Raw genomic sequence first — 25,452 nt, forward strand, 5'->3', positions numbered from 1 at the left:
ATCTTAGTTGTCAGAAAATAAATGAGGAAATAAAATGGATAGTCATATAAAAAAGAGGAACTTTCACATATAACCACTCAAAAATAGCCTAATTACTCTCCATAACTATAGTTTGATAATTACAATTCGTAGCTATATGTTATAGAGAGGAGAGAGACGAGCGAGACTGGGAGAAAGAGGAGAGAGGCGAGCGAGAGAGGGCAAAGAGTGGGAGAGAGGTGAATTGTCTATGTATATCGGTTAGATTATTGTATATTATACATATGAATTTGTATATTCTGGTGAATTATACATATACAAACGTGACTAATTATACAAACTCGAAGTCAGCCCACGTAATTAATGTTTAATGTTAGTCGCGAGTGGTAATTATAGCAAACTATAGCTATGCTGAGTAATTAAGTAGTATAAGATTGCTTAACCGCGTAATTTTCCCGAAAAAGATGATACTACAATTACTTAAATTTATTTCATTTCTCAATTATTATAATGACCCTCAGTTAAAATAGATTAAAAATAAGTTATTTTTAAATTTAATAGTACATAATAATATATATATATATATATATATATAAATTTACTTTAGTGACCTTATGATACTTCTTGTATCATGGATATTATGAGGTTTAGTGGCATCATTTAGCTCAATATTTTGAGGTGGGGATTGGCTCAAAATGAAAACAATACATCACAATATATAAATGACTCAGAACTAGAGACTATTATTATTTTGCTTTTGGTCCATGCAATTTGAAAGTTCTATTTTTTATAATTACATATTACTTTTAAATATTATTTAAGTTATTATAAAATTATTTAGATTGAGATTTTCTTCATAATTCAAAATTATTTTCTTTTTCTTTAAATTTAACAATAGAGTAATTTTCAAGCTAAGATATTTGCCCTTCAAATTATTCCCCTATTCAACTATTAAGTAAAGATGATTTTTATTTTATTTGTAGATTTCTTCTAAATAAGAAATATTTGTATCTTTTTTCCAGCGAGAATCGAACTTAACCAACATATAATTAAGTAATTGTTTAATATTAAGTATTTTTTTAGTCTCAAAATCTTTATGTGGAAATAATCTAATCAACATATATTATTATTTTTTTGTCACGCGACAATTAACCTAACATATTTATTGCATAGCAATTTTTATGAGCATTCAAAATTGTAATTTAATTATTAGTGAGTTACATTATCTGGATTTTGAAAGCACATCATATATGTGCCTTCCATGACTAATGTATGAATACAAAATAAGAGATAATCAAACTATTAAAAGGTTTACCTTTTTGATAAATCTTGTATAGCAAGATCTAAAATATTCAAATTTAGTTTTTTTTATAGCGATATATATATAGCTTGCCCAAGTTTATTGCAAGCAACATGATAATATCCGTATAGAACATCACATGACACCATTTAGCAGCTAGTGTTGTTAAAGGGATATATAGCTTGCCCAAGTCTGTTGCAAGAAATATGATACTATCTGTATGGACCATCACATGGCCATTTAATCAAAAGCAAGCACTCTAGTCTCATACAGGGGCTGACCCACCCTTAGCCGAGCGACACCCTTTCACTGAAAAATTGAATTGTATAGAGATCAAATTTTGATTAAAAAAAATAGATATACATAAGTATTAACACTTCTTGACACAAGTGGAAGGTTTAGTCTAGTTGTTAACGGATTGCAATAGTTCCTAAAGGTTATGTATTCAAGCCCTAATGGCTTCGTAATTATTTTTTTATTTTCTTGCTATAACCATAAATACCCCTTATATACTTTACTCATTTCAGATTAATTAATGTTTAATGTGAATTGAGAGGTGAATTTTTTTTTATTTTTTTTAAATAAAGGGAAAAGGGTCAAAAATACCCCTCAACTTTGTTTTATTGGTTGACTAAACCCTTACCGTTAAAACGAATTTAGTTTTACCCCTGCCGTCTACAAACTTATCATATGTACCCTCCAAATTAACGATTTGCCCCAAATCAATCTCAAATTCTCAATTTCGACCTGAATTACCCATTTAAAACTCATTTAGAATGAAATTCTTTTCTAATCTGATCCGACACATATAAAACCCACCACCATTATAAACAAAATTTAATTTAATTTTCAATTTTCTCAATCTTGTTGAGTCCACCAAAACTAAAAAGAATGGATTTCTCCCTTGTCATTGAATTTGTTATAGTGTTACTCATTCTGTAAATATTTTCAAAGCCATTGTTAAAAGCTTCTAAGGGTACTAGTTTTTGAATTGGAGCCTGAAACTTGAAGAACCAACCATGGAAACTTCATAGCCATTAATGGAGCTTGGAGCTTGAGTTTGATTTTCGGATTTTACAAGCGAGTTCCAACTTTGAAAAATAAATAATTTCAACTTCTTCCCCAAAATACCCAAATCGAAAACATCACACCCATTTCTTCACACTGAAATCACAGATCTGAATTTGTGTAATTAGATAATTCCCACCCGAAATTGCAGCAGCATGAACTTTTTAGTTTCTTTCTTGTTGTTGTTTTCTGGTGGAATTCGACCGCCTAGTACTGCCTTTTCGCCGTCGTGTGCGGCGGATTTGAAGAACTAGTGAATATATCTATACAAGTGACTTTTGGGGAAGAAGGTTATTGGATTATTTCAATAGCAATATTGTTCTTATTTTTGTGTATAAACATAAGGCTGGCATGTCTTCTTCCTTTGCTTTTGCTCCTAACATTGCTTCTTAAAAGCTCATTAATGGCTGGAAATTTATTTGTTCATTAGGAATTGAAATGGGTTTTGGTGAATTCATTACTTTTTTTTTATACATTTGGTATGTAAGATCAGATTAAATGGTTATGGGTCGGATTTAATTGATAATTTATTTTTAAAGGGATAATTCGGGTCGAAGTTGAGAATTTGGAATTGATTTGGGGAAACCGTTAGTTTGGAGGGTACAAATGATGAGTTTGTAGACGACAGGGGTAAAACTAAATTCGTTTTAACGGCAAGGATTTAGTCGACCAATAAAACAAAGTTGAGGGGTATTTTTGACCCTTCTCCCAAAAATAAAATTTACTCTATATGTTATTCAGTCTTTAAACTTCATTAATGGAGTAAATCGTTAACCTTATTTATATAAAGAGAAACCATCAGTTCATCAAACTCGTCGGCTTTTCATCTCATCTTGTTTTAGGCGTCGTTGTGTGGTGGTTCCGTCGGTGAAACCCTAATTTCTGAGAACATCCGCTTAACCTAGGTTCGATCTGATTTAAACCTATGATTTCTTCATTCTAATTCAATCTTGTTACATTCTAATTCTATATCATATGTTTTTTTTAGTGCCCTAATCCCTATTGTTCGTTGAGTACAATTTAACAATGGCTTTTCAAAACATTTTAGACGGCGACAGTGCTTTTAATTCTTGCTCTGAATCCTGCAAGTTCTATTAAACAGTTTTCGGCCCTTGGAGAAATAGGAGTAGCTCGTTTTTTTATTTTTCTTCTCTTTTTTTTGGTTTATATATTCGATGAGTTTGAGTTGAGGGACTGTACGATACTCTGTGTTTTTTCCCTTATTTAATCGTCTACCGGTTATTCTGCTAGTCCAGCTCACAGTTACCTTAATAGCTGTCCGACCGAGGGTCTGCCTTTGTTGACCATAAATTTTGATGTCTCTTTAGGTGAGTGAATCACAGTGATTCTCAGGAATACAGGACATTTGTATATGTTACTAAACGTCTGTGGATAAGTTAGTTGTTTTTCTGCTGGTGGGACTTGGATGCTTGTGGGTCTTCACTTAAGTAGTATTTATTTTTGGTGGTGCGGGGAAGGGGAGCAGTGACACTAATATAATGATGATTCACTAGTATTATTGCATTACGAGTTTGAAGACTTGACTTTTAGTTTAGCAAGACCACTTGTCATGCTCTAATAGAGATTTTCACTTTAAATAGATTAAATGCCATCTAGTGTTCCATCTAATATTTTCTTTCTTTATTGGTGTCTCACGGTTAACCTTGGTGTGGGATAAGGAAATAGTAACTGGTTGAGTGGGTTATAGTTACTTGATATATCTCCACGAGAAAGCCTAGTACAAGGGACATTCCAAGTACGAAGGAAGATAATATATGGCAATGGTTGCTTGCACCAAGTGAAATAAGTCACGCATTTAAGTGGAGAAGGACAGAGGACCGAGGTCATCAGTTTCAAAAAGAGTTTTGAAGGTTGCAGTTGACTCCCAAGGGTTGGCTTCACTCTGATTTCTTTTTCATAAAAAAGAAGAAGAATCACACATGGTTGCACTTACTCTGAATTATATTCCATCTTTCTAAAAACTTATGTTCCATATGTTGCACAATTGCTTTCTATTTAAGCATGCTTATTAGATTCACTAGTTTACATTTTGAGTCCAATGCGCTTTTGGGTGTTGCACTGTGATCCTTTAGCACATGTAGTCTATATACTGCTTATAATCCATTCTTCTCTTAGCTTAGAGACCTTGAGGAATGTTAAATGTTGGGTCAAATGACATTTTAATATCTGTTATTCTTTTTAAAGCTTGGGTTTGTAGTTCGGATGGCATCTGCATCTAGCCAGCCTCAGTTTCGATACACACAGCCTCCTTCAAAGGTCCTTCATTTGAGAAACTTACCATGGGAGTGCACAGAGGAGGAGCTGATCGAATTGGGAAAACCTTTTGGTAGAGTTGTGAATACCAAGTGTAATGTAGGAGCAAACCGAAATCAAGCATTTATAGAGTTTGTAAGTTGCTGAATTCACCTTTCTCTTTCATAGTATATCTGTTTTTCTTTTGAATCTTTACATCCTTCAAAACTTGAGTTCTTACGTCTGAATTGTTAATATGTGTAGGCAGAATTAAATCAAGCCATTGCAATGATATCGTACTATGCCTCTTCCTCAGAACCAGCTCAGGTACGGGGGAAAACCGTCTACCTACAATATTCCAACAGGCAAGAGATAGTGAATAACAAAACTACAGCAGATGTAGCTGGAAATGTGTTGTTGGTTACAATTGAGGGAAATGATGCTCGCCTTGTCAGCATTGACGTTTTACACTTGGTAAGGATTAAAATACTTCCCATTTGCTTTGGTGGAGAGGAAATCTTCTTCGTGGAAAGGTTTCCTGTAGTTTTGGTAATTAGGTTGGAGTATTTCATGCTTTCTTGAGCACTCTTTAACATGAAATTGAATGGATCAGCAGGCCAATGTCCAGGATATATCTTCAATGGCAGCTTATTGCATCGGGAGAAAGAGCGCATGCGTGTTTGTCTCCTTTCTCTTTTTCTTAACTCTAGCTCTTTCTTCCCTTCTCCTCATCTAACTTTCCTGACTTTCTTGGAGTGTCAGATGTTTCTTATTCCTCTAAAATCTTCATCCTTCCTTAGCATGTGCATAATGGAGATGCAATTTTTTGTTTTCCAAGGCAAACTTGTTGCATATGCATCCGGCAACTTGCAGTGGATGCATAATTTCCTTTGCTTATAGTAATAATGTCTTTTGGTTAAAATAATTCGAAAGTTTAGGGTCCAAGGCCAAACACAAAGTCAGATAATCATTTATGAGTCAGACTTTTGATTATCTAAGCTTCCCATCTCCGAGACTTGCTTGTCTTAAAATTTCTGTACTCTTTACTTCAATGGCTTAAGAAATAATCTCCTTCCTCTTGTTTTAGAGTTATTAGGATGTTATTAGTGTGAAAGTTTGATTTTCTAAAATACAGCTTTGTGGAATGGAGCTTGCCTGGTTAGGGGCCAAGATCTTACAAACTTGAGGTGATTTATGGCTGCTTAGACCTTCTCTGATGATGAGATTTGTTTGATAAGGTTACCCTTGTAATGAAGTTGAATTTTAGGCTTTGTTAACAGACTTGGAAGTTAACTTTCTCTAAAAGTTAATTTTGTTTCGTGTGGAATACTACTCTTGTGTGAGCTTGGTCATAGCTTAAATGTTTTACATTCTTCCACTAGAACAAGGGTTCAAGACTTGTATCAATGCTTCTTGTGGAGTTTTCTGATTGTATGAGTGCCTGACCTAAATTTGTGGACTCTTCAGAGAACTGTCAGATAATTTTCTAACTTCAGAGAATTTTCTCATGTTCAGATAGTTTTGTTTGCATCACATATTCATGTTCAGTAAGTTTTGTTTGTATCATGTGCTGTAAATGACAGGAGAGATGTTCTTCTTTTCAACTTCCTCCTGTGTATATCCTTCACATTTTTGGAACTTCTTTAGGTCAACTGATGGAGAATACTCCTTGAATAGATTTTTTCTTTGGCAGTAGAGAGTATAATTAATAATCATTTAAAGTAGAAATGTTATTTGTGCTATTTGTTTCTGATGTATTAGACACTTACTTGAGAAGAGCATGCTGGATTTCTTTTTAGTGTATATTATTTCTCCAAATTTATATTTTTAACATTGAATAGATTCATTTCTGAAATAATCCTATTCTTCCAGGTATTTTCAGCTTTTGGATTCGTGCATAAGATAACAACATTTGAGAAGACTGCAGGATTCCAGGTATTTATGCTTCAGAAGAAGCAAATTTGATCAGTGTCAATAGGCTTGTTGACCTCCTAATTAGCTGACTAGTCCCTCGCCTCTTTGAACCCTCTTCAGGCTCTGGTGCAATTTTCTGATGCAGAAACCGCTACTTCAGCAAAGGATGCCCTGGATGGAAGAAGCATTCCCAGGTGATTTTGGATTTATATTTTAGTTGGCTATGTCTTTAACCATGCTTACCAAAATATTAATAGCCCTTGTATTACTACTATCATTGTTTTCTATGTATTAGTTATACACCCTATAATACTGAATAGGGTGTATAACTAATACATGTATTTGTTATACATGGGCTGAAAATCCTACCAAACAAAGGAGTAAATAATACCATGTCTAGTACATGTATTGGATTCTCTAATACGTCCTACCAAACGGCCCTTATTATAGCAATTGTCCTTTTTAATGCTCACACCATTTTGTATGGTTAAATTACTCTCGAGATGTGTTGATACCATTGTTATTTGACTATAAGGAACAATGTGATCTAGAACTAGTGCTCTGGGTGAAGATTCCTCATATTACATTGAAGTGGCAGTAGCACAATTAGATAATGTTACTGTTGAGGGCTATGATTAAAAAGAGAGAGGATAGAGTGAAGAATTTCTCATTTTTGAGTGGGATTAGTAGATGAAGATGCATAATAAAGGGTTTCTGATATAGTTGCCTCTTTATCTGAAAGCAGCAGGTAGCTTTATTATTAACCCTATTGTACATCTTTGTTTTATTCTTTTGATCCGTTCAACATGAGTTTTCTGCACAATGAACCTTCTATAAATACACTTGATATGAGCCCTTGTACTCAAATGAAACAAGCACAATTATAACCAAGCTGTATTTGATTAGTTTTCTAGGTCAAACTTGGAAGTATTGTTTGTTAAAATAAAAATCAAGTTAATTTATTTTGTTTTTTAACTAAAACTATTATAACCAAATCTAACATTCTACAAATTTATTGACTTTAAAATTTGTATTTCATAGGGTAATGATACTAAGGAAGATTCGTAGAGGGTGAAAATATTGTACATCCTTAATTAAATTATAAATATCAACTTCCTGATAGGCATTTTCTCCCTCATATATCAATTTACTTCTCTAAATAATAATTTTAGAGAAGGTGATGTGGTGCACATACATGGGGGCTGGACATCTTTGAGGGCCATTTTTTTTAAAAAAAAATTTCACTGAAGGGGTGCATATGTTCCTTAGCTTAGCTGCTCCATATACATTGTATATTGACATTTCAGGCACCTTCTTCTTGTGCTCATGTCCATTCTAGCTATGTGCCTAATGAGCTTATCAAATTCTGCTTTCTAAATGCTGCTACAGAAAATATTTATAACTAGGAGTCTAGGACTGGTGAGCTTATTTCCTTATTGTGTTAGACAATGGCTGATCCTGGTATAAATTATTGGTCAGAAATGATGATTGTTTTTTTTTTGTGTAATTTAGTTGGCTAAAATTGAGGTGGTTGGCTAGCTGTTTAAATTACATATGGTCAGAGCTGTTAATGGAATTCTATGATTTTGTAAGGGTGAAAATATCTCTAAATTTTCATACCAAACTCAATTGGTGTACTGGAGAACTTGTTACTAGCTACTACTTTTTTTTGATGAAGTATTACTAGCTACTACTTATTGTTCATGCAGGGCAGTTGACTGATTTTTTTCTTTTCTCGTGCATCAGTTACTTGATTCCGGAACTGGGACCATGTACCCTTAAAATCACATATTCTGCCCATACAGATCTGAGTGTGAAGTTTCAGAGTCATCGTAGCAGGTACAAATGATCTCCATCTACCTCTCTATCTCACACACGCACATTTTCGGATAAAGTAAATAACCTTATTGATGATGGGAAGAAAAGCTCCCCTATAAAGTGGCATACCAAAAAGTAGAGAACACACAAAAAATATGATTTTCCACAAAGATACTCTATCTTCTATACAAACATACACACTCATAAGTGATGACTGTTTTTTCAAAACCTGTTTTGAAAATGCTTATCTCGAGCTGAGGGTCTTATGGAAACAACCTCTCTGCCTTGCCAAGGTAGGGGTAAGGACTCCATACATCCCACTCTCCCTAGACCCCAATACTTCATATGTTGTTGTTTGAAAGTTGGTCATACAGAATGCTTTTGCGCGATCTTCACTGTATTTAATTACATCTTGTATATGGTTTAATTTGTTTGTGTTAATTATTGCTTTCCACTCTTCCAACTTATATCTTGTTTATGGTTTTGATTTAGGGACTACACCAATTCTCTTCTTCCTGTTGCTTCCTCAGCCATAGATTCAAGTGGTCAGGTAATGAATCAGTCAAAGCTCTAAAGTGCAGACTCACTTGCGCGTAGAGGATTTGCTAGGATTGTTAGATCCCTGTCTTCCAGTTCCCTTGTTGCTGCCATTATGGATTTCTGTTGGATTACTTTAAGATACTGCCCTTTCATACAGCAAAGTATTAATTGGACCACCGTGAACATGTATCCCGATCTAATGTAGGATTGAGGCATAAGTTTATTGATTGGTCATTGGTGTGTATGTGTAGAATTTGAGAAGGAATAAAAGGCTTCTTTGTGTTTCGATATATATTTACATCCCAGGAGAAGGGGTATTTATACAATGAGCCCTATAAATAAATTAGGAAAGAGAGTTAATTTTGATAAAAGTAATGTTCTCCTATAATTGTGCTAGGTAATAAAATTTCTTGGAATAAAGCTAAGCTATTAACACAATCAACAGTATTCATGTCTTCACATGGAATGCACTTATTTTTCATGTTTCTATGGTTTGCATATGTTCCTGGGGGGCAAGTTCGTCATGGAATGCTGTCTATCCTTTTTTTAAAGTTTCTTCCATCTGTGCTGCAGTTCAGTTTGGGTCTGGATGGGAAGAAACTGGAACCTGAGAGTAATGTTCTTCTTGCTTCCATTGAGAACATGCAGTATGCAGTAACCTTGGATGTCCTATACACGGTAACACTCTTCTTCAGTTGCAAAAAAGATTTCTTTCATAACCATCTTCTGACTTGTTTTGTTGGTTCTCATTTTCCTTCATATATGCTTCAGGTTTTCTCAGCTTTTGGTCCTGTCCTAAAGATTGCTATGTTTGATAAGAATGGAGGGCTTCAGGCTCTGATACAATATCCAGGTAAGATGAAGTGTGGACAATAATTTGCCAAGTGTTAGTTCTTGCCCTTACTCATTACTTGCTTGCTCCAATGTTTCAAAATCATTTGACAAATGGCCAAGCACTGTTCTCAGCTTCTTGACATTATATTATGTTGTGATTTCTATATGGCATTCTATATTCAAGCAGGGTTATTTGTTTCTAGTGAATATTTTATTGGGTAAATGTACTTGCTGTCTGGATTATGACCCTGTAAGTATTCTTTTTGTTTTTTTTTGGACTGAGGAAGTGCAAATATTTTATGGAATTTCAACTCCAGACCACTCCATAAAAGCTAGGTTTCTTACTCCATTTACCTGGAACAAGCTAAACCCCTGTAAATAGCTCGGTTCAGTTTTTTGGATTCTCTTAGCTCTCTGATCCTCTTTGTGTTCCCTTTTGTGGTTCAAAATCTTCTTGATGCATTTTAAGTGACCAAATTTTATGAAAAGAAAGATATACTTCTTGCTGTCCTTATCTTCTTTTTTGGTTAAACAAGATAGTTGGTGTATTAGTCAAAGAAATGTTTTGAACTCGTCCACCCTGGGGAGCAATGTTTTCCTCTTGTGAATTGGTCAGCTTGTACAAACTTCAAAGTAGTGGATTTGAATTGGTTATTCTGTACTCAGATGCTTGTGAGTTGAATTAAGCTATAGCTTTGTTGAATCTACAGATGTGCGAACAGCTGCTGTTGCGAAGGAAGCTTTGGAAGGACATTCCATATATCAAGGTGGATATTGCATGCTTCATATCTCTTACTCTCGACACACAGATCTTAGTATAAAGGTAAAAGCAGCTTTGTAGAGAGCTTTATTATCTTTGAGATATTAATTTGTGACGGGAACTCTGTAATTTAGTGTCTGCCATCTCTCTTTTGTTTGTTACTTAATACACCCCCCNCCCCCCCCCCCCCCCCCCCCCAAGCTTTCTTTCCCCCTTCCCTGTGAGGGAACAAGTCACTGCCTTAATTGAATGGTTATTTTTACTGATTTCAGATTAATAATGATCGCGGCAGAGATTACACAATCCCAAATATTCCAATGAATTCTCAACCTTCAATCATGGGGCAGCAGCCGCCTCAGATGGGAGGTCCAGGTGTTCATCCATATGGTGCTCCTTCCCAGTACACGCCAGCTCCGCCTCAGCATTCTGCAGGCTGGAACTCGGCCCCCGCCACTGCAACTCCATCAATGCCGATGCAGATGCATAATCACCCTTACATGCCAGCTGCTAGTATGCCTTCTCAAATGGGTCCTGGGATGATGCCAATGCATGGACAGAACGTCATGCCACATTCTACTTCAATGCCTCCTTATCATCCACAGTATCACTAGTGCGAAACAAGTTTTGCCTATTAGGGTCCTCAATATTGTTGCAGAGAGGTGTTAACCAAAAATGTCACAAGTCTTTTGGTCCTAACTTGCATGTTTTGGTTCCTTTTTCTGGTCTTTCTGTGCTGTACCTTTTTTTTTCGTACCTTTTTGGGGTCAATGGATGGTTTCATACCTGCTTTTAGGCTGTGCATTGTACACTATTCTTGATTATCTATTATCACTATGAATTATAATGGAGCCAAAGGCTTTCATTTCATGCTTGTCTTGTGTGTAACTTATATGCTCGCCTACTCTCCTAACCCCAACTCATGTTACTTTGAAAACAAAGAGTAAAACAAGAGCCAATATCTTATGTTTGTTTCTAACTTTGATGAACTTAGTTTGGTTGGAATATTTTTGAAATCGTGTTTGATTTATGTTGTCGAAAGAAACACGTATAGTAACAATTTTTCTAATGGTTTTCGAACTCCAAATTATGCCAAAGCTTTCACAGCAAATGAACTTGTCAAGAGATGATGAAAAAGAAAAAGAAAAAGAATTTGGCTTCTCCAATGCATCTCATTTCAATCCTGAAGGATAGGCCACTTAAGAGAACCTAAAAGTAATGAACTGTGCCGTTGGGATATGAAAATGACCAGTTGCCATACTGAAAATCTCAAAATAGCTACGTATATCTATTTTTCAAAAAATATAAGTGAGAAATTATAGAGGCCACAAGAAGAAGGGCGCCAATTTGAGTAGAGATAAGGTTTTCTTGTTTGCTCTATAATTCCAACAAGAAATAACCCAATCCCTTCATCTCTCTAATTCCCATAGTGAGAACTGAGAACAAAAGGGAGAAGAGAATTGTGTTGTTACTCTCTGCAAGAAACCAAAAAAATAATAAAAATCCTCTCTTTTGCAGTAAAGAATCTTCTTCAAGTCTTTGGATTGAGTTCAACCCAAAGTATCTCCTCTTCTTTAAACCCTAAAACATCTAATCTTAAGGAAAGAAAAGCCATGACCACTCTTCAAGCTTCTCTTCTCTTCAAGCCTTTACCTCCTCTTTTCCATTTTTCTTCCTCAAAACATGTGCGGTCCCTTTCTATCTCCAACCCTTTATTCTGTCTTCGTTTATCCACAACTGCATCTCCTCCTTTCAAGACTCGATTTTGCCGGCACAATTTACTGCTTCATTGTACATTGAATCCTGAACAAGTCGATTCCTCATCGGAATTTGCCTTATCTAATAATGACAATTCTATTCCGGAGATTGAACCCCTAGAGTTCAATGAACCATCTGTTGTTGAGATTGGTTCCGTTCATAATTCTTCCATTGACTCGAATGGTGGAGTTGTGAGTAGTGTTTCTGATAATGAAGCGGGCCATGTGGAATCTGAGGTTTTGGTGGAGAATGATGAACTGAAGAAAAAACTGCCTATACTGATTTTTTTGATGGGGGTATTTGCAAAGGTGAAGAAAGGGTTTGAGAATATTTTGCTGTCGGATTGGTTTAGCTGGTGGCCGTTTTGGCAGCAAGAGAAACGTCTGGAGAGATTGATAGCGGATGCCGATGCAAATCCGAACGATGCTGCTATGCAGAGTGCTTTGCTTGCTGAACTCAACAAGCACAGGTAAACTTTGGTCCGCCTTACTTAGTTCATCTGCACCAGTGACAGAATCTAGTGGAGGTAGATAATGGTAAAGTATCTTTTTTTATGAGGAATGGTGAGTGTTCACTACTGATTTCTAAGGTGCTTTTCTCTAGGGGAGGTGGAGTGACTAGGATACTACATTTTTACAATCTTTGCCTATATCACGAATAAGATAAATACAAAGCTGTTTAATGTGGTCATTGTTTTCATGGATGCTTTTGATTGATCTGCCTAGTTGCGACTCTCACTATTTTAATTACAAACTAAGAGAATCATATGTGATGTAGCTAAACAATTATGCAGCCTGTCAGTTCCTGTGAATTATTGTGTTGGAGTCTTTCGCCTGATCACTCTGGGTTACTTTTGTTCCCCTTTTTAGGTTTGTTTATAAGTTACCTTAGCTACACAAATTTATTTTTAGAGAGTATTCACTGTTCTCTTTATCTTTTTAACCTTAGCCCTGAGTCTGTCATTCGGCGCTTTGAGCAGAGAGCTCATGCTGTAGACAGTAGAGGAGTTGCAGAATATATGCGAGCTCTTGTGGCTACAAATGCTATTGCTGAATATCTACCTGATGAGCTATCTGGAAAGCCTTCTAGTCTTCCTTCACTGGTAATTGTTGATCATATAATACCTTCAGGTTTTTGTGTCTATTGGCAATGCCACCTATGCGATAACAAACCATTTTAATGTTTGACACTAAATAATGAATGTTTCGGGTTCCTGATTATCCCAATCAGTCCTAATTCATTCTAAGTGCTTCTATTTTTTAGAGTGAAAGAAATCATTCTGAACTCTAGATATTCTACTTACTCTTGTAATTTGTACTGCACTTGTCTCTTGATTTGGTGTTCTTTTTTGATGATTAATGGAATAAAATTATAGTTGCAAGAGTTGAAGCAACGGGCATCAGGGAACATGGATGAACCCTTTTTAAATCCTGGCATTTCCGAGAAGCAGCCATTACATGTTGTGATGGTAAGATACTCTCAGCACTGCAGTTTCTGTTAAGACAAGGAGTCTAATGTTCATCTTAAGCATCATACCTAAAACTAGTGTTACTAACAGTTAAATATGAAACCATGGCTATTGGTGCTTCCATTGACTCTGCTCATAATTACTTTGTTCATTTGTTGGGTCATGCTTTTGTGCGTGCATGTTGTTTACCCAGAATTCTTTATTTTCACATGTAGGTTGATCCTAAAGTTTCAAACAGATCATCACGTTTTGCGCAAGAGTTTCTCTCAACTATCATATTCACTATTGCCATTGGCTTGGTCTGGTAAGCTTATCTTCTTGAATTTACTATTCTGCATTCACAGAAATGAGGCCCAGTAATTTCTCTAGATATAAAGTCCTGCCCTTTTCTCCAGATTTTCTGGGAGTTTGTTTGTGGCAGGGGGGTTGTGCCCTGATTATTTTATGTGATTGCTACTGTGCTAGTTAGCATATTAACTGATTTGTCTCTATTGTTATCTTAGTTTTCACTCTCTTTCCTTGTTTTAGGTAACTTCTTTTGTCTTTCGTTGGCAGTTATTTAGTCTTATTCTTCTATATTTTTACTAAGAAAAGAGTACAATCTTTTTTTCAGGATAATGGGTGCTACTGCACTTCAGAAATATATTGGTGGCTTAGGTGGGATAGGAGCTTCAGGTGTTGGTTCAAGCTCATCCTATGCCCCGAAAGAATTGAATAAAGAAATAATGCCTGAGAAGGTTTGTTTTCTTTCTGGAGATATTACATGTAGGTTGTCTTCTGCACCAATCTTATGATGTGCTATGTGATTAAATGGTTTGGAAGCTAATTTTATTCTATTTTACTTTTTAATTCTTGTCATAGTATGAAATATCTAGTTTGTTTGTGTTCCTCGTTTTGGTATTAGAAAAAGGAGTCCGTGTCCCTAGGATTTGGTAGGCGTCTCATTTTTTATTTTCTATGTTCTTGCATTATCGGACGTCCACCAGTGATCAATAAAGACTAACTTGGAAAGGGGAAGTAGGAACAGCTTCAAGTATCTCTTTTATCCCAGGCTATGCCTTATGTAACTTACTTCCATATCAATTATATAGTGTATTAACATAAATGTTCATGCGTCATTGGTCTTGGTTGTTTGGTTCTCTTAGTCTTCCAGCTGTTTCAGGAGTAACTCTTTGAGTATTAGCTCACTCGAACTATTAACAACTTCTAAAGTTTGTAAAACATTCTCTCTTTGGGTATTAAGACCCAACCCTGTAGAAATGATGCTCTCGAGGCTCATTGATTGGAATGTTTTCAATAGACAAATACTAATAGTCCTTGTTGGGTTATTTACTTAGTTCAGCTTTAGATTAATGTGTTGGTGCTTGAGAAAGATGTTGGATGGTCTTGAACCTCCACACTTACTCTATAGTGCTAGTCAATACTAGAGTTTGCATTTTTCTTCCATTGATTGTCCAATAGAGATTGGGAAAAGTATGACTTCTTTTGTTCGGGGATTTGGATCTTGCAGTTGTTTTTGTTTATCTATTTTTCTTTTGGATGCAGAATGTCAAAACGTTTAAGGATGTCAAAGGTTGTGATGATGCTAAGCAAGAGCTTGAGGAGGTTGTTGAGTACCTAAAAAATCCTTCTAAGTTCACTCGGCTTGGAGGAAAGTTGCCGAAGGTTTGCGCTATTATACCCGTTTATCCTGGCTTGTTATTGGTAGTGTGCTTCCTTTTATGTAAAACACCCCCTATGCTTTTCCTGATGGAATAATTGTCTTGTTTTTAGGGAATTCTTTTGACTGGAGCACCTGGAACAGGAAAAACTCTCCTTGCCAAGGTAAGCTGTTGATTACATTTTATGCTGAAGTAGTTGTCCACATTGGATGTTCCATGTGTCGGCTAGCAGTGCTCTTTGTTATATCTTCAGATGCATTGCGCACTTCCAACTATAATCAAATTCAGATGCAATTTCTTCTTGTTAGTTGTGAATTGTGAGTCTTCTGGTTGAGCAGTTTCTTCTCTCTTTCCTTTTCCTATTTGGTGATGTAAAATTTACTAATCCTTTTCTCTTTCTGATACAGAAAAATCATTTAAGATTTTTATTCCTTGTAATTACAAAAACATAGTTATTTCTTCTGCTCTTGAATAAATTCGTAAGTGTCAGAATTGGTCCTTTTTTAATTAGTTAAAGATTTCTCTTCTATACCTTGTTCTCTTCTTTGGGCCAAGTTCTTTGTTCTGCATTCTCCCTTCATTCATAATGTGACCTTTGCTTTCTAATTCTGCATTCTAATTATGTAAACATAAGCATGTACTTATGCTAATCCTGCTTAATTATCTTGATTTGAAGGCTATCGCTGGAGAAGCAGGGGTGCCTTTCTTTTATAAGGCAGGCTCTGAATTTGAAGAAATGTATGTTTACTACTTTCTCTACCTCATAACTTGGGCATATATGTATCCAATATGTGAGAGAAACTTATGATTTGTGAGCTCCTCTTACTTTCTAGAAGAAGCTCAGTTTCTTCTCAGGGGTAGCAAGTTGCTTGGTGCTTAGAAAATTACCTTAGTCAGTTTTTGTTCATTATATGTACACTTCTGCAGTATTTTGCTTCCAGCATCTAGGGAATTGAATGATATCTGTCATTGATATCACAGTCATATTAACTTTTAACTGTGAAGAGAGGATTGGTAATTGTGCGCAAGCCTATGCATGAAAATATGTCTAAATTTGGATAAGGTAGGCCAATAGCTATAGTAGGGCAGATCTTTTTTCCTGGACACCTGACAAGTAGGATTTTGTTGATCTATTCCAGCTCTATGATGGTACAAAGTGTACACACATAATCACAGTTAGCAAAAACTCTGTCCAAACATACGTACTTATGATTAAGTCCACTTCATGCATGTTACCATTTTACCCCAGAAGACGATCTAGAGTGTGCTAAAGATACTGCATCTTTTCCCTAAAAATTTGGGAATCCTTTCCCTCGAAGTGTCCAACTAAATTCATGTGGGAATGGTGCTATAGGCAGCTTTAGTTTCCTTGTCAAGTATTTGAAGATAAAAAAATTCCTTGTCAAGTCTGCTCCTGATCCAGCATTCTAGCTGCTCCATGGTTGACTTTAGCACAGCTCACTTTTCTTACAAAAAGGGGAGAACTGTACCAGAGTCGACTTGTGAAGTTGCAAAGCAGAAATAGGTGATTAGAATCTGTAATATTCTTTTCGCATGAGGGCATCGGGTACAGCGTGCTGTGTCAAGTATGCTTCAGGTGCTACCAGCCAAGTTAAGCAAGAAATATTGTTGAAGTCTTTTAACTTACCATATGTTCTTTCACGACCAATGAAGTTGATGACTGGTTGGATAGTCACTTGCAGCATGATTTTACTATGGAAGTCCATCCTTCTGTCCTTCTTAGAACACACTGTCTGATATTGTGCACTTTATTATTTTGTTTCTTTTTTATTGTTGGCCAACTTTTCTCACTTTTCAAGATCTTACAGCTGGTTACCTAACAACCTAATTAACTTGGCTGGGTAATTTTACATTCTTTTAGGTTTGTAGGAGTTGGTGCTCGGCGTGTGAGATCTTTGTTTCAAGCTGCTAAGAAGAAGGTTTGATAGATTATACATACATCACTTACTTATTGTGGTTTATAAAGAAAAAAATTGCTTTTACAGATCAGAGCAAAATCATGTGAAATGTACAGTGTTCTAGGTAAACGCTGGACTGAAAATTTTCAGTCAGTGCTCAGTTATGCTTGAAAAGCTCACTTTTGCTCAAGTGGTTCCATTGTGAAGCAATATGTTCTCTGTGTGCATAGAACTTATCTTGCATGTTTCATAAAGTGTGCGTGCCTATTAATCTATGCGTAGCAGAAGATACGGGAGAAAAATTGATATGTTATTCCATGTAGTAGCAAGCATATACACATATACATAGAATCCTAACTATGGAAAGAATTTAAAAGGAAAATCCTATAGATCTGTTATCAATTCCTATAATTATGCTTTTTATGTATATTACAATGAATAAGACTGCATTCATTCCTTAACACTCTGAAATAAACTTTTGTTCGAGTTACATAGTACAAGAACTGTGAGATCACCCATAATTGGTTATGAATGTCTCCTCTATGATTTATGAAGCTGCAGGCACTTTAATACTTGCCTGTCTGTCATCATTTGACATACTTCCAATTTGGGCTGTCCATATAGAATGTGCCTTCATCAATGGGAAAAAGGAGTTTTCACCCTTCTTAAATCAAGAGTTTGGAGTGAACAATGAATTCAGCTAATGAAAGAGGAGGTTTTGGGTAACTCCAAACAAAACAGTTGCTGGTATTCCATTTTTTGATATTAAGACTTTGCTGTACTAGGAAAGTAACTTTCTTGTTTGCTTGAATTAACAAAGCTTAAGGGGAATGATGCCCTAGTATCTGCCTTGAATTTTGTTGTTGTTAAACTTGCTATTTCCGTCTGAAATGCAAAATAAAAAGAACTCCTAGTTAAATAACTGTGAAAACCTAATGGGAGGTTGGAAGTCCTCTTTCTGCTTCATGTTACTATATCTATCATGTGAGATAATTTGCTTTGTCCTCTCATTGTCATTGTACTTGGAGCAGGAAAGGATTTGATGTCTGTTTCCCTTTCTCAAGAAGCTCAATCAGTTTCCTGGAACTGCTTTCTAATTTTCATGTGTCTGACTCCCTTTTAGGCTCCATGCATCATATTTATTGATGAAATTGATGCTGTTGGATCAACTCGAAAGCAGTGGGAAGGGCATACTAAGAAAACACTGCATCAATTACTTGTTGAGATGGATGGTTTTGAGCAAAATGAGGTAAACGTCTTGAAGTTAAAGTATCTGAATTATGAATCTCTCTCCTGAATTTGAAACTGAAGTGTACTTTTGACTCATTTTACAGGGCATAATATTGATGGCTGCGACAAACTTGCCTGATATTCTTGATCCTGCCTTGACAAGACCCGGTAGATTTGATAGGCATGTAAGTCTTTTGGAACTTATCCATCCTGTTCGGCTGCTTTCCTACTTCCAGTCTTCCAGATATCCACACAAAAATACCTCTTGATGATATTAAGACTATGTTCAAGATTTTAATGATTAAGACCTATTCAGACCAAATAAGTGCTTAACTCTTAACGTAAACAAAATGCACTAAATGACCTAAGGTTTGAACCATTCAGATCTCCAATAAGGGCAAACAAAGGAGGCCTAAGTTTGAATTTTGTTGAACGACTTTTTATCCTCCTCCTTTTGGAAAAAAACATTCTTAGTGATGAATTTGAGGAATATTTTATTGTATTTTTCTTCTATAAATATAGTTTATCATCATGCTGTTAACATCAAAACAACTTTTTCTAGATTGTGGTTCCCAATCCAGATGTGCGGGGTCGTCAAGAGATCTTAGAGCTTTATTTGCAAGACAAACCAGTTAGTGATGATGTCAATGTGAATGCGATTGCTCGTGGAACACCAGGATTCAATGGAGCAGGCAAGTGCAATGCCCATTTTATTTTATGTTCATTTCCTTTTGGTTAAGTTTCCATATAATGTGAATCTTTTTTATCCTAAAATTGATGTCTAATGAGATGGTATACTACCTTTTTCAAGATTGAAATGGATGATCCTGTTACGTGGATTCTATTTATGACTTTTTAAATATTTTGGTAAAAGAAGATTGGATTTGTGAAGTTGGCTGTATCATTTATCCAATCTGCTAGACATGGATTACTCCTCAAAATAACTCTGGACGTGTGAAAGTAAAGTTCATGGATGCGGGATGTAAAAAAAGTAAATATTATGCAAGTTCATGGGCCAAATACATGAATAAGAGCACTAATTTATACTTTTTCTTATCAGATCACTGAACTAGATTAAATTTGGAACAAATTGTATTCTTGTGTCCATTGTTTTGTGCATTGTTTCCTTGCAGTAACATTGCTTTATGAACTTCTTTTGACAATTTACTGTTGGTTAATGCCGGAGTTTTTTCCTAGCCTAGATACATCATATTACTGTTATTGACCGATGGAATCGTGGTGTTATTGATACATCATTTCACGGTTACTAATTGTCATGTTCCCTAGGGATCTGGGCGGATTATAATATTGGGAGATTGGGCATTTGACTGAAGTAAATATGTGAGAATTGAAGTACCGATGACTTATGAAAGGGTTAGATGAATGATGATTCTGATAATTTGTTTACTTTTGGGGTAAGATGGGATTATAATTTCTATAACAATTTCTTTTTATCATAGTATCAATTGAGTCACCAGATTAAAAATAAAACTTGAATTCTTAAAAACAGAGAGGGGTTTGGGCTGGGTGGTAAGGAGTGAGGTAGAGTCAACAATTTTTCACTTGCTCAAGTGATAAACCGAGCATTCATATGCGTTTTGTGAAGGGGAATATGGGTATTTCAACTCTATCATTGAGGCTATGGATGGAGTAGTCCAGAATCATTCGAGAATTTGTTTGGCCTTTGGAAATTGAGACTTCTTTTGTGGGGAAAGATCAAAAATTGAATGTGGAAGTAGAGATAGGCTCAACAAGCTGGTAGGCATAGAGTATACTCAATGAATTGAAGAGTTGTCCTAGTGTGGAGAGAGAGAGAGATTTGGAGTAAATAGAGATAGAGAGCGGCTCAGGGGAGTGAGGAGTGAGTCTCTAGCAAAATTAGTGGTTGATGGCTGGATTGAGAGGGAGAAGCCTGGTTGAGAAAATAATAGGTAGAGAAGCAATTACGGAAACAGGCTCACCAAAGTTTGGCTGTGATGCCACATGAAAGAGTATGAAAATTCACATCAAAATCTTAACCCAATGGGTGGAGTAGACAAGAATCATTATAAATCCTTTGGAAACCTTTTCTCAACCAATGTAGGACTGATAAATATTTCAACAGCCTCCATCATGTGTTAAATCAATTCTTGAAATTGCTCCTGGATTAAAGATTATTTTGCCTTCATTTTCTTTTATTATTTACCTGACTTTGTGCATTTTTGTTGGGGGAGAAGACGAAGTGTCACCACAAGGGTGTGGCTGAAGTAGACAAAAGAAAAGAGAGAGAGTAGACTTACCAAGCTGAGGAGTAGGCCTGGAGTTGAGAGAAAAAGTAGATTCGATAGTAGATGATAGAACAGAGAGAGAGAGTAGATTTACTAAGCTGAGTAACAGCTGGAGTTGAGACCAAAAGTAGATTCGATAAGCTCAATGCTGTTTTTAGAGAAAGAACCTTAGAGTGATAGAAATGTTAAAAGAAAAAACAATTGTGAGTGAGCTTACCAAAGTTTGGTTCTGATATCATGTATAAACTAAAAGAGAAAAATAATGAACACCTGATGATAGTGGCATACAAGAAACACATATTATAGGTGTCAAATTCAAAACACATGATATTTGTTTCATGTGGGACTATATTTTACTAATGACATCACTCTTGTAACATGACATTTAAATACTAAAATTACATTCTACCACCTTTTCTAGGAACTGTTAATTCAAGTGATCGTAACCTGGTTCTTTTCTCAATATGGGTATATTACTAACAGTTTCTGTTTGAAACAGATTTGGCAAATCTGGTGAATATTGCTGCCATTAAGGCTGCTGTTGAAGGTGCTGAGAAGCTAAATGCATCACAGTTGGAGTTTGCAAAAGATAGAATAATAATGGGAACAGAACGCAAAACCATGTTCCTTTCAGAAGACTCAAAAAAGGTATTCTGCTCTATTATGAAAAATATGTTCATGTTTGTATCCGGTAACTCACTTGTAAGTTTGATTTGATTTGTCATCAGGCATCGAATTTCGGTAATCTATATAGTTATTTGATTTTACATGCTTATGAACAGACAAAATTCTTTAGAATATAAAAACTTATTGGGCCTCAAAACATCAAGTTTGTATTTTCTGAATGCTGTGCAGAATCTTGGTCAACCTCTTGTATAGTAAAATTAAAGGACTCTTTGGATGCTTGCTTAATGGATAAACACCTTGTTTTCCTGTCCTTGTTCTGTAGTGGACATGTTACAATATCCCAGACATATTAATCACCATTATGGTAAATATCGTCTTTTTCAGCTAACTGCATATCACGAGAGTGGCCATGCAATTGTTGCATTGAATACTGAAGGCGCACATCCAATACATAAAGCTACAATCATGCCACGTGGGTCTGCTTTGGGAATGGTTACACAGCTTCCTTCAAATGATGAGACATCAATCAGCAAAAAGCAGTTGTTAGCACGGCTTGATGTTTGTATGGGAGGAAGAGTAGCCGAGGAGCTGGTCTTCGGTCCAGACAATGTAACTACTGGGGCTAGTAGTGACCTACACACAGCTACAGAACTTGCTCAATACATGGTATGATTTCGCTACATATTAATGTCTATTATAGTGAGTAAAATTGTCAATTTATGTAGTAAAAATACTTCTTTCCTCTTCCCTTTTTGTTTCTCTGGTTCACTAAACAAGGATTTTTTTAAAGACGCCTTGAACAGTTTAGAAGTACATGGATCATCATGTATTACAAATATTAGCTATGAGAAAAAGTTGTTTCCCAGTTTCGTTTTTGCTTATCAGCAATTACATGCCTACATATTTCAATGTATGCATGCAGATTAAATCTGATGTTCTTACTGGCTGCATGATTTCTTTTAAGGCTTAAGTCATACGCGTACCCTTAAAGTTGTCCGCATAATTCACTTAGATACCTCAACTAAGTTTTGTACCTATTGAACATTTCTAGGACCTCAAATTTATACCACTTGAGCACTTTTTGCCTACATGGCATTTTGAATGTGATTCACGGCTGATGAGTGTGTGAAAGCATTTAGATAGATATTTTTTAAATAAATAAAAAAAACAGTCGCTTTCTTCTTCTTTGTGCTTATTTGCCATCACTAATTTCTCTGGCAACCGCAGGCAATCGCCATCGCCATCGCCATTGCAATCATACTTCTTCTTCTTCTTCCGTATTTTTCTAGTCACTCCAATTCATTTACCTTTATCATCATTTTTTTAAAAAAAATTGTCATTATCGCTGCCATCACATCCCTTTCTTCCTCATCTTTTGAGCAACCACCAACATCTCTACCATCAACGCTGCCACATAGTCATTTTATTTCTTAATATCTAGAATCGCTTGTACCTTTTTTTTCCTTCAGATCTAGAACTGCATCTTTGTCGATTTATGAAAGTAAGCAAAGTTACAAATTGCAATTTAAACAACTCCACCACCTCTACCATTAATGTTTCACTTTGTTCTTTTTTCCCTCCGGATCTTAGAACATTATTTTACTATTAGATGTTTTATTTTTTAAAAAAATCTAAATCTACCATTTTTGATATATGGTAAAGAACGAGAAAAAAAAAAGGTGGTTCGATGAGCAGCATTAGACGTCTTCTTTCTTCTTCTTTTTTTAAAATTTTTTTTGAATCTAATGATTTGCCATTGTTGATTCATACAAATGAAGAAAAGTTTAATTGTTGGATTTCCTTTTTCAGAGTTAGAAAATTTCGTCACTAAAATAGCTCAATTCCACCATTAATTGTTGACTTTCCTTCGACTTTTTCCATAATTGAATTAAGAGAAACGATGGGTGATGTTGGCGACGATAATGGTGGATGTACAGCAGCATTTTGAAAAAAAAGTTGAAGAGTTTTTCCTTTGTTTTTGTCATAATGGTGGAGTAATTGTTATTTTGACTCAAAATGCCACATATATATCGTTTATTTGACAATTTGCCATGTCAGCGCGAGTGTACTACACTCATTTTATATTTTCAACTGATTGTCAAAAAAATGCTAAAATGGTTCTAATTCGACTCGGTAGAAGTGTTCAATAGGTACATGTTGTAGTTGAGGTGTTCAAATGAAATATACGGACAACTTTAAGGGGCTGTGGATGACTTAAGCCTTCTTTTAAGTTGCTGATTTGGGTTTTAGCTGCATTTATATGCCAGAATTTGTTAACCCAGAATGTCTTATTTTTCGACAACATTATACGGGGTAGTGCTTATCCCATTTTGATTTCTCGCCAGCTAACTGCATAAATAAAAATAATATTTATGTGAACATCAAGACCTTTGGATTGCAGGTTTCTTAAGGAAGTTACCTAACTGATGATGTTATGAAGAAAAAATTGTCCCATGTGAAACTCAAATGATCAGAAAGATAAACTAAATCTGTCAGATTGAAGGTGCTATGCTGGGCTCAGAAAATTGAGTCTTGCCGATCTGAGACTTCAATGTTCGAAGTCATTTTTGCTTTCCTTGGACTGTCGTTCAGTTTTTCTCAGAGAAAATTGTATCACCTTTAGTTCCTTTTCCTCAATCTACTACTATTTGTTAATATAAGTAAAATTAACATCTCTGTAACCTAGGCATAACCCAACGTGGTGGAAAGAGAAAAAAGAAAGCAACCATACCCTCCAGATGTCTATGGTGTGGGAGTATTTTGCACTAGACATAAGTTAGAAGCTACTAAGGTTTTACCCCACATGAGACGTAGCTTTTCCACAGGCAAAAGCTGCCTTGAGAGGGTTCCTCTCCGGACCTGCTTTATAGGAAGAGTAAAAAAGAGTCGGTTCTTCGTTTTCTTTGTCTGGCTAATGTATATATTCAGCTGTGAATGATGTTATTAAATTTGTCAGAATGAAGCTTTCTGTTACAAGTGTGTGACAGTACCACATTTTTCTGTAGGTATCGTCCTGTGGGATGAGTGATGCAATTGGACCTGTTCACATCAAAGAGCGGCCAAGTGCTGAAATGCAATCACGTATGGATGCTGAGGTATGTGCTTAGCTCGAGTTTAAAAGCTTTTTTTTTGTAACAACTGACCTGATGAAGAATTTCTAAGTCATAGTATTCTAGCATGTTTTTTATTTGGGTTGATAAGCTCTTATAAGTTTGTTCTTCTGATGCTCAGGTGGTCAAACTTCTAAGAGAAGCATATGATCGCGTAAAGGCCCTCCTAAAGAAGGTTTGTCTTACATATCTTAATGATCATAGAGCTATACTAACTGGCAGAAACCTGTTAGGTTCGGTTAGCATAAGCTTATCTGTGATTTTCTTTTTCAATGCAGCATGAAAAGGCTCTACACACTCTGGCAACTGCCCTTCTAGAGTGCGAAACATTGACTTCCGAAGATATAAGGCGGATTCTTCTCCCTTTCTCTGAAGACCGGCTCTCTGAACAACAGCAGCAGCAGCAGCAGCCTCAGGACGAAGAAACTCTCGCATTGGTTTAGATATATGGCTTTCTCTTCCATGGGTGATCATCTCAACTGGTGTAGGGGGCTATTATGTACAGTGTATACGGAGCACTAGTTTTGATTATTTCACTTACAGGTCTTCACTATTTTTTTTTTCTTTCCCCTTGTGTTGTAACATATTTTTAGGACTTCCATTTCCTGGCATACAAAACAGGTGTAGCTTCAGTAGTGTTGTACGCCTTAGTAGGACTTCCAAAATTTCTTTTTTCCGTTTTCTTTGTCAACCGTTTTTTAATTTTATATACCCTCTATTGGGCAAAATTTTGCATGTAAACTTGGGAATTGTATATCTATTTATTATACTGGGAATAAGGATATCCTACTTAACACCATACTCTAGGATTTACTAATTCTGCTCCTTTCAATGCTATCTCGTCTGAACAAATTAATTGATTTGTTCTCGAGTTTCTGGAGATTCATTTGGTTCTGCTTTAGGTTCAAATTCGATAATTTAAGAAAGTAATTCCGCTTCAATTTACGTG

The 25,452-nt window shown here is 35.8% G+C and overlaps 2 protein-coding genes across 4 annotated transcripts; both read left to right on the forward strand.

Annotated features, from left to right (window-relative positions):
- Positions 1 to 3,129: 3,129 nt before the first annotated feature.
- On the forward strand, positions 3,130 to 11,127 carry LOC125859308 (polypyrimidine tract-binding protein homolog 2). Of its 3 annotated transcripts, XM_049539017.1 has the most exons (11): positions 3,130 to 3,252; positions 4,553 to 4,756; positions 4,865 to 5,074; positions 6,473 to 6,535; positions 6,635 to 6,708; positions 8,261 to 8,353; positions 8,825 to 8,882; positions 9,446 to 9,550; positions 9,644 to 9,725; positions 10,417 to 10,529; positions 10,739 to 11,127. In XM_049539017.1, the coding sequence occupies exons 2-11, from the start codon at positions 4,571 to 4,573 to the stop codon at positions 11,075 to 11,077; spliced, it is 1,323 nt and encodes a 440-aa protein (XP_049394974.1). In that variant the 5' UTR covers positions 3,130 to 3,252; positions 4,553 to 4,570; the 3' UTR covers positions 11,078 to 11,127. The 3 variants fall into 3 exon arrangements, with proteins under 3 accessions (XP_049394974.1, XP_049394975.1, XP_049394977.1); XM_049539018.1 differs by lacking the exons at positions 3,130 to 3,252; positions 4,553 to 4,756 and adding an exon at positions 5,214 to 5,278; XM_049539020.1 differs by lacking the exons at positions 3,130 to 3,252; positions 4,553 to 4,756 and adding an exon at positions 5,217 to 5,278.
- A 759-nt stretch (positions 11,128 to 11,886) lies between these two features.
- On the forward strand, positions 11,887 to 25,302 carry LOC125858272 (ATP-dependent zinc metalloprotease FTSH 11, chloroplastic/mitochondrial). The gene is made up of 17 exons (XM_049537992.1): positions 11,887 to 12,690; positions 13,170 to 13,323; positions 13,597 to 13,689; positions 13,905 to 13,993; positions 14,303 to 14,426; positions 15,235 to 15,354; positions 15,463 to 15,513; positions 16,027 to 16,088; positions 17,233 to 17,290; positions 18,393 to 18,518; positions 18,604 to 18,684; positions 19,062 to 19,191; positions 21,266 to 21,414; positions 21,778 to 22,059; positions 24,399 to 24,488; positions 24,625 to 24,678; positions 24,782 to 25,302. Exons 1-17 carry the CDS (start codon positions 12,077 to 12,079, stop codon positions 24,944 to 24,946), a joined length of 2,442 nt encoding a protein of 813 aa, XP_049393949.1. The 5' UTR covers positions 11,887 to 12,076; the 3' UTR covers positions 24,947 to 25,302.
- Positions 25,303 to 25,452: the final 150 nt, after the last annotated feature.

The sequence above is a fragment of the Solanum stenotomum genome, chromosome 3 (assembly GCF_019186545.1).
Source record: "Solanum stenotomum isolate F172 chromosome 3, ASM1918654v1, whole genome shotgun sequence".
NCBI classification, from domain to species: Eukaryota; Viridiplantae; Streptophyta; class Magnoliopsida; order Solanales; family Solanaceae; genus Solanum; species Solanum stenotomum.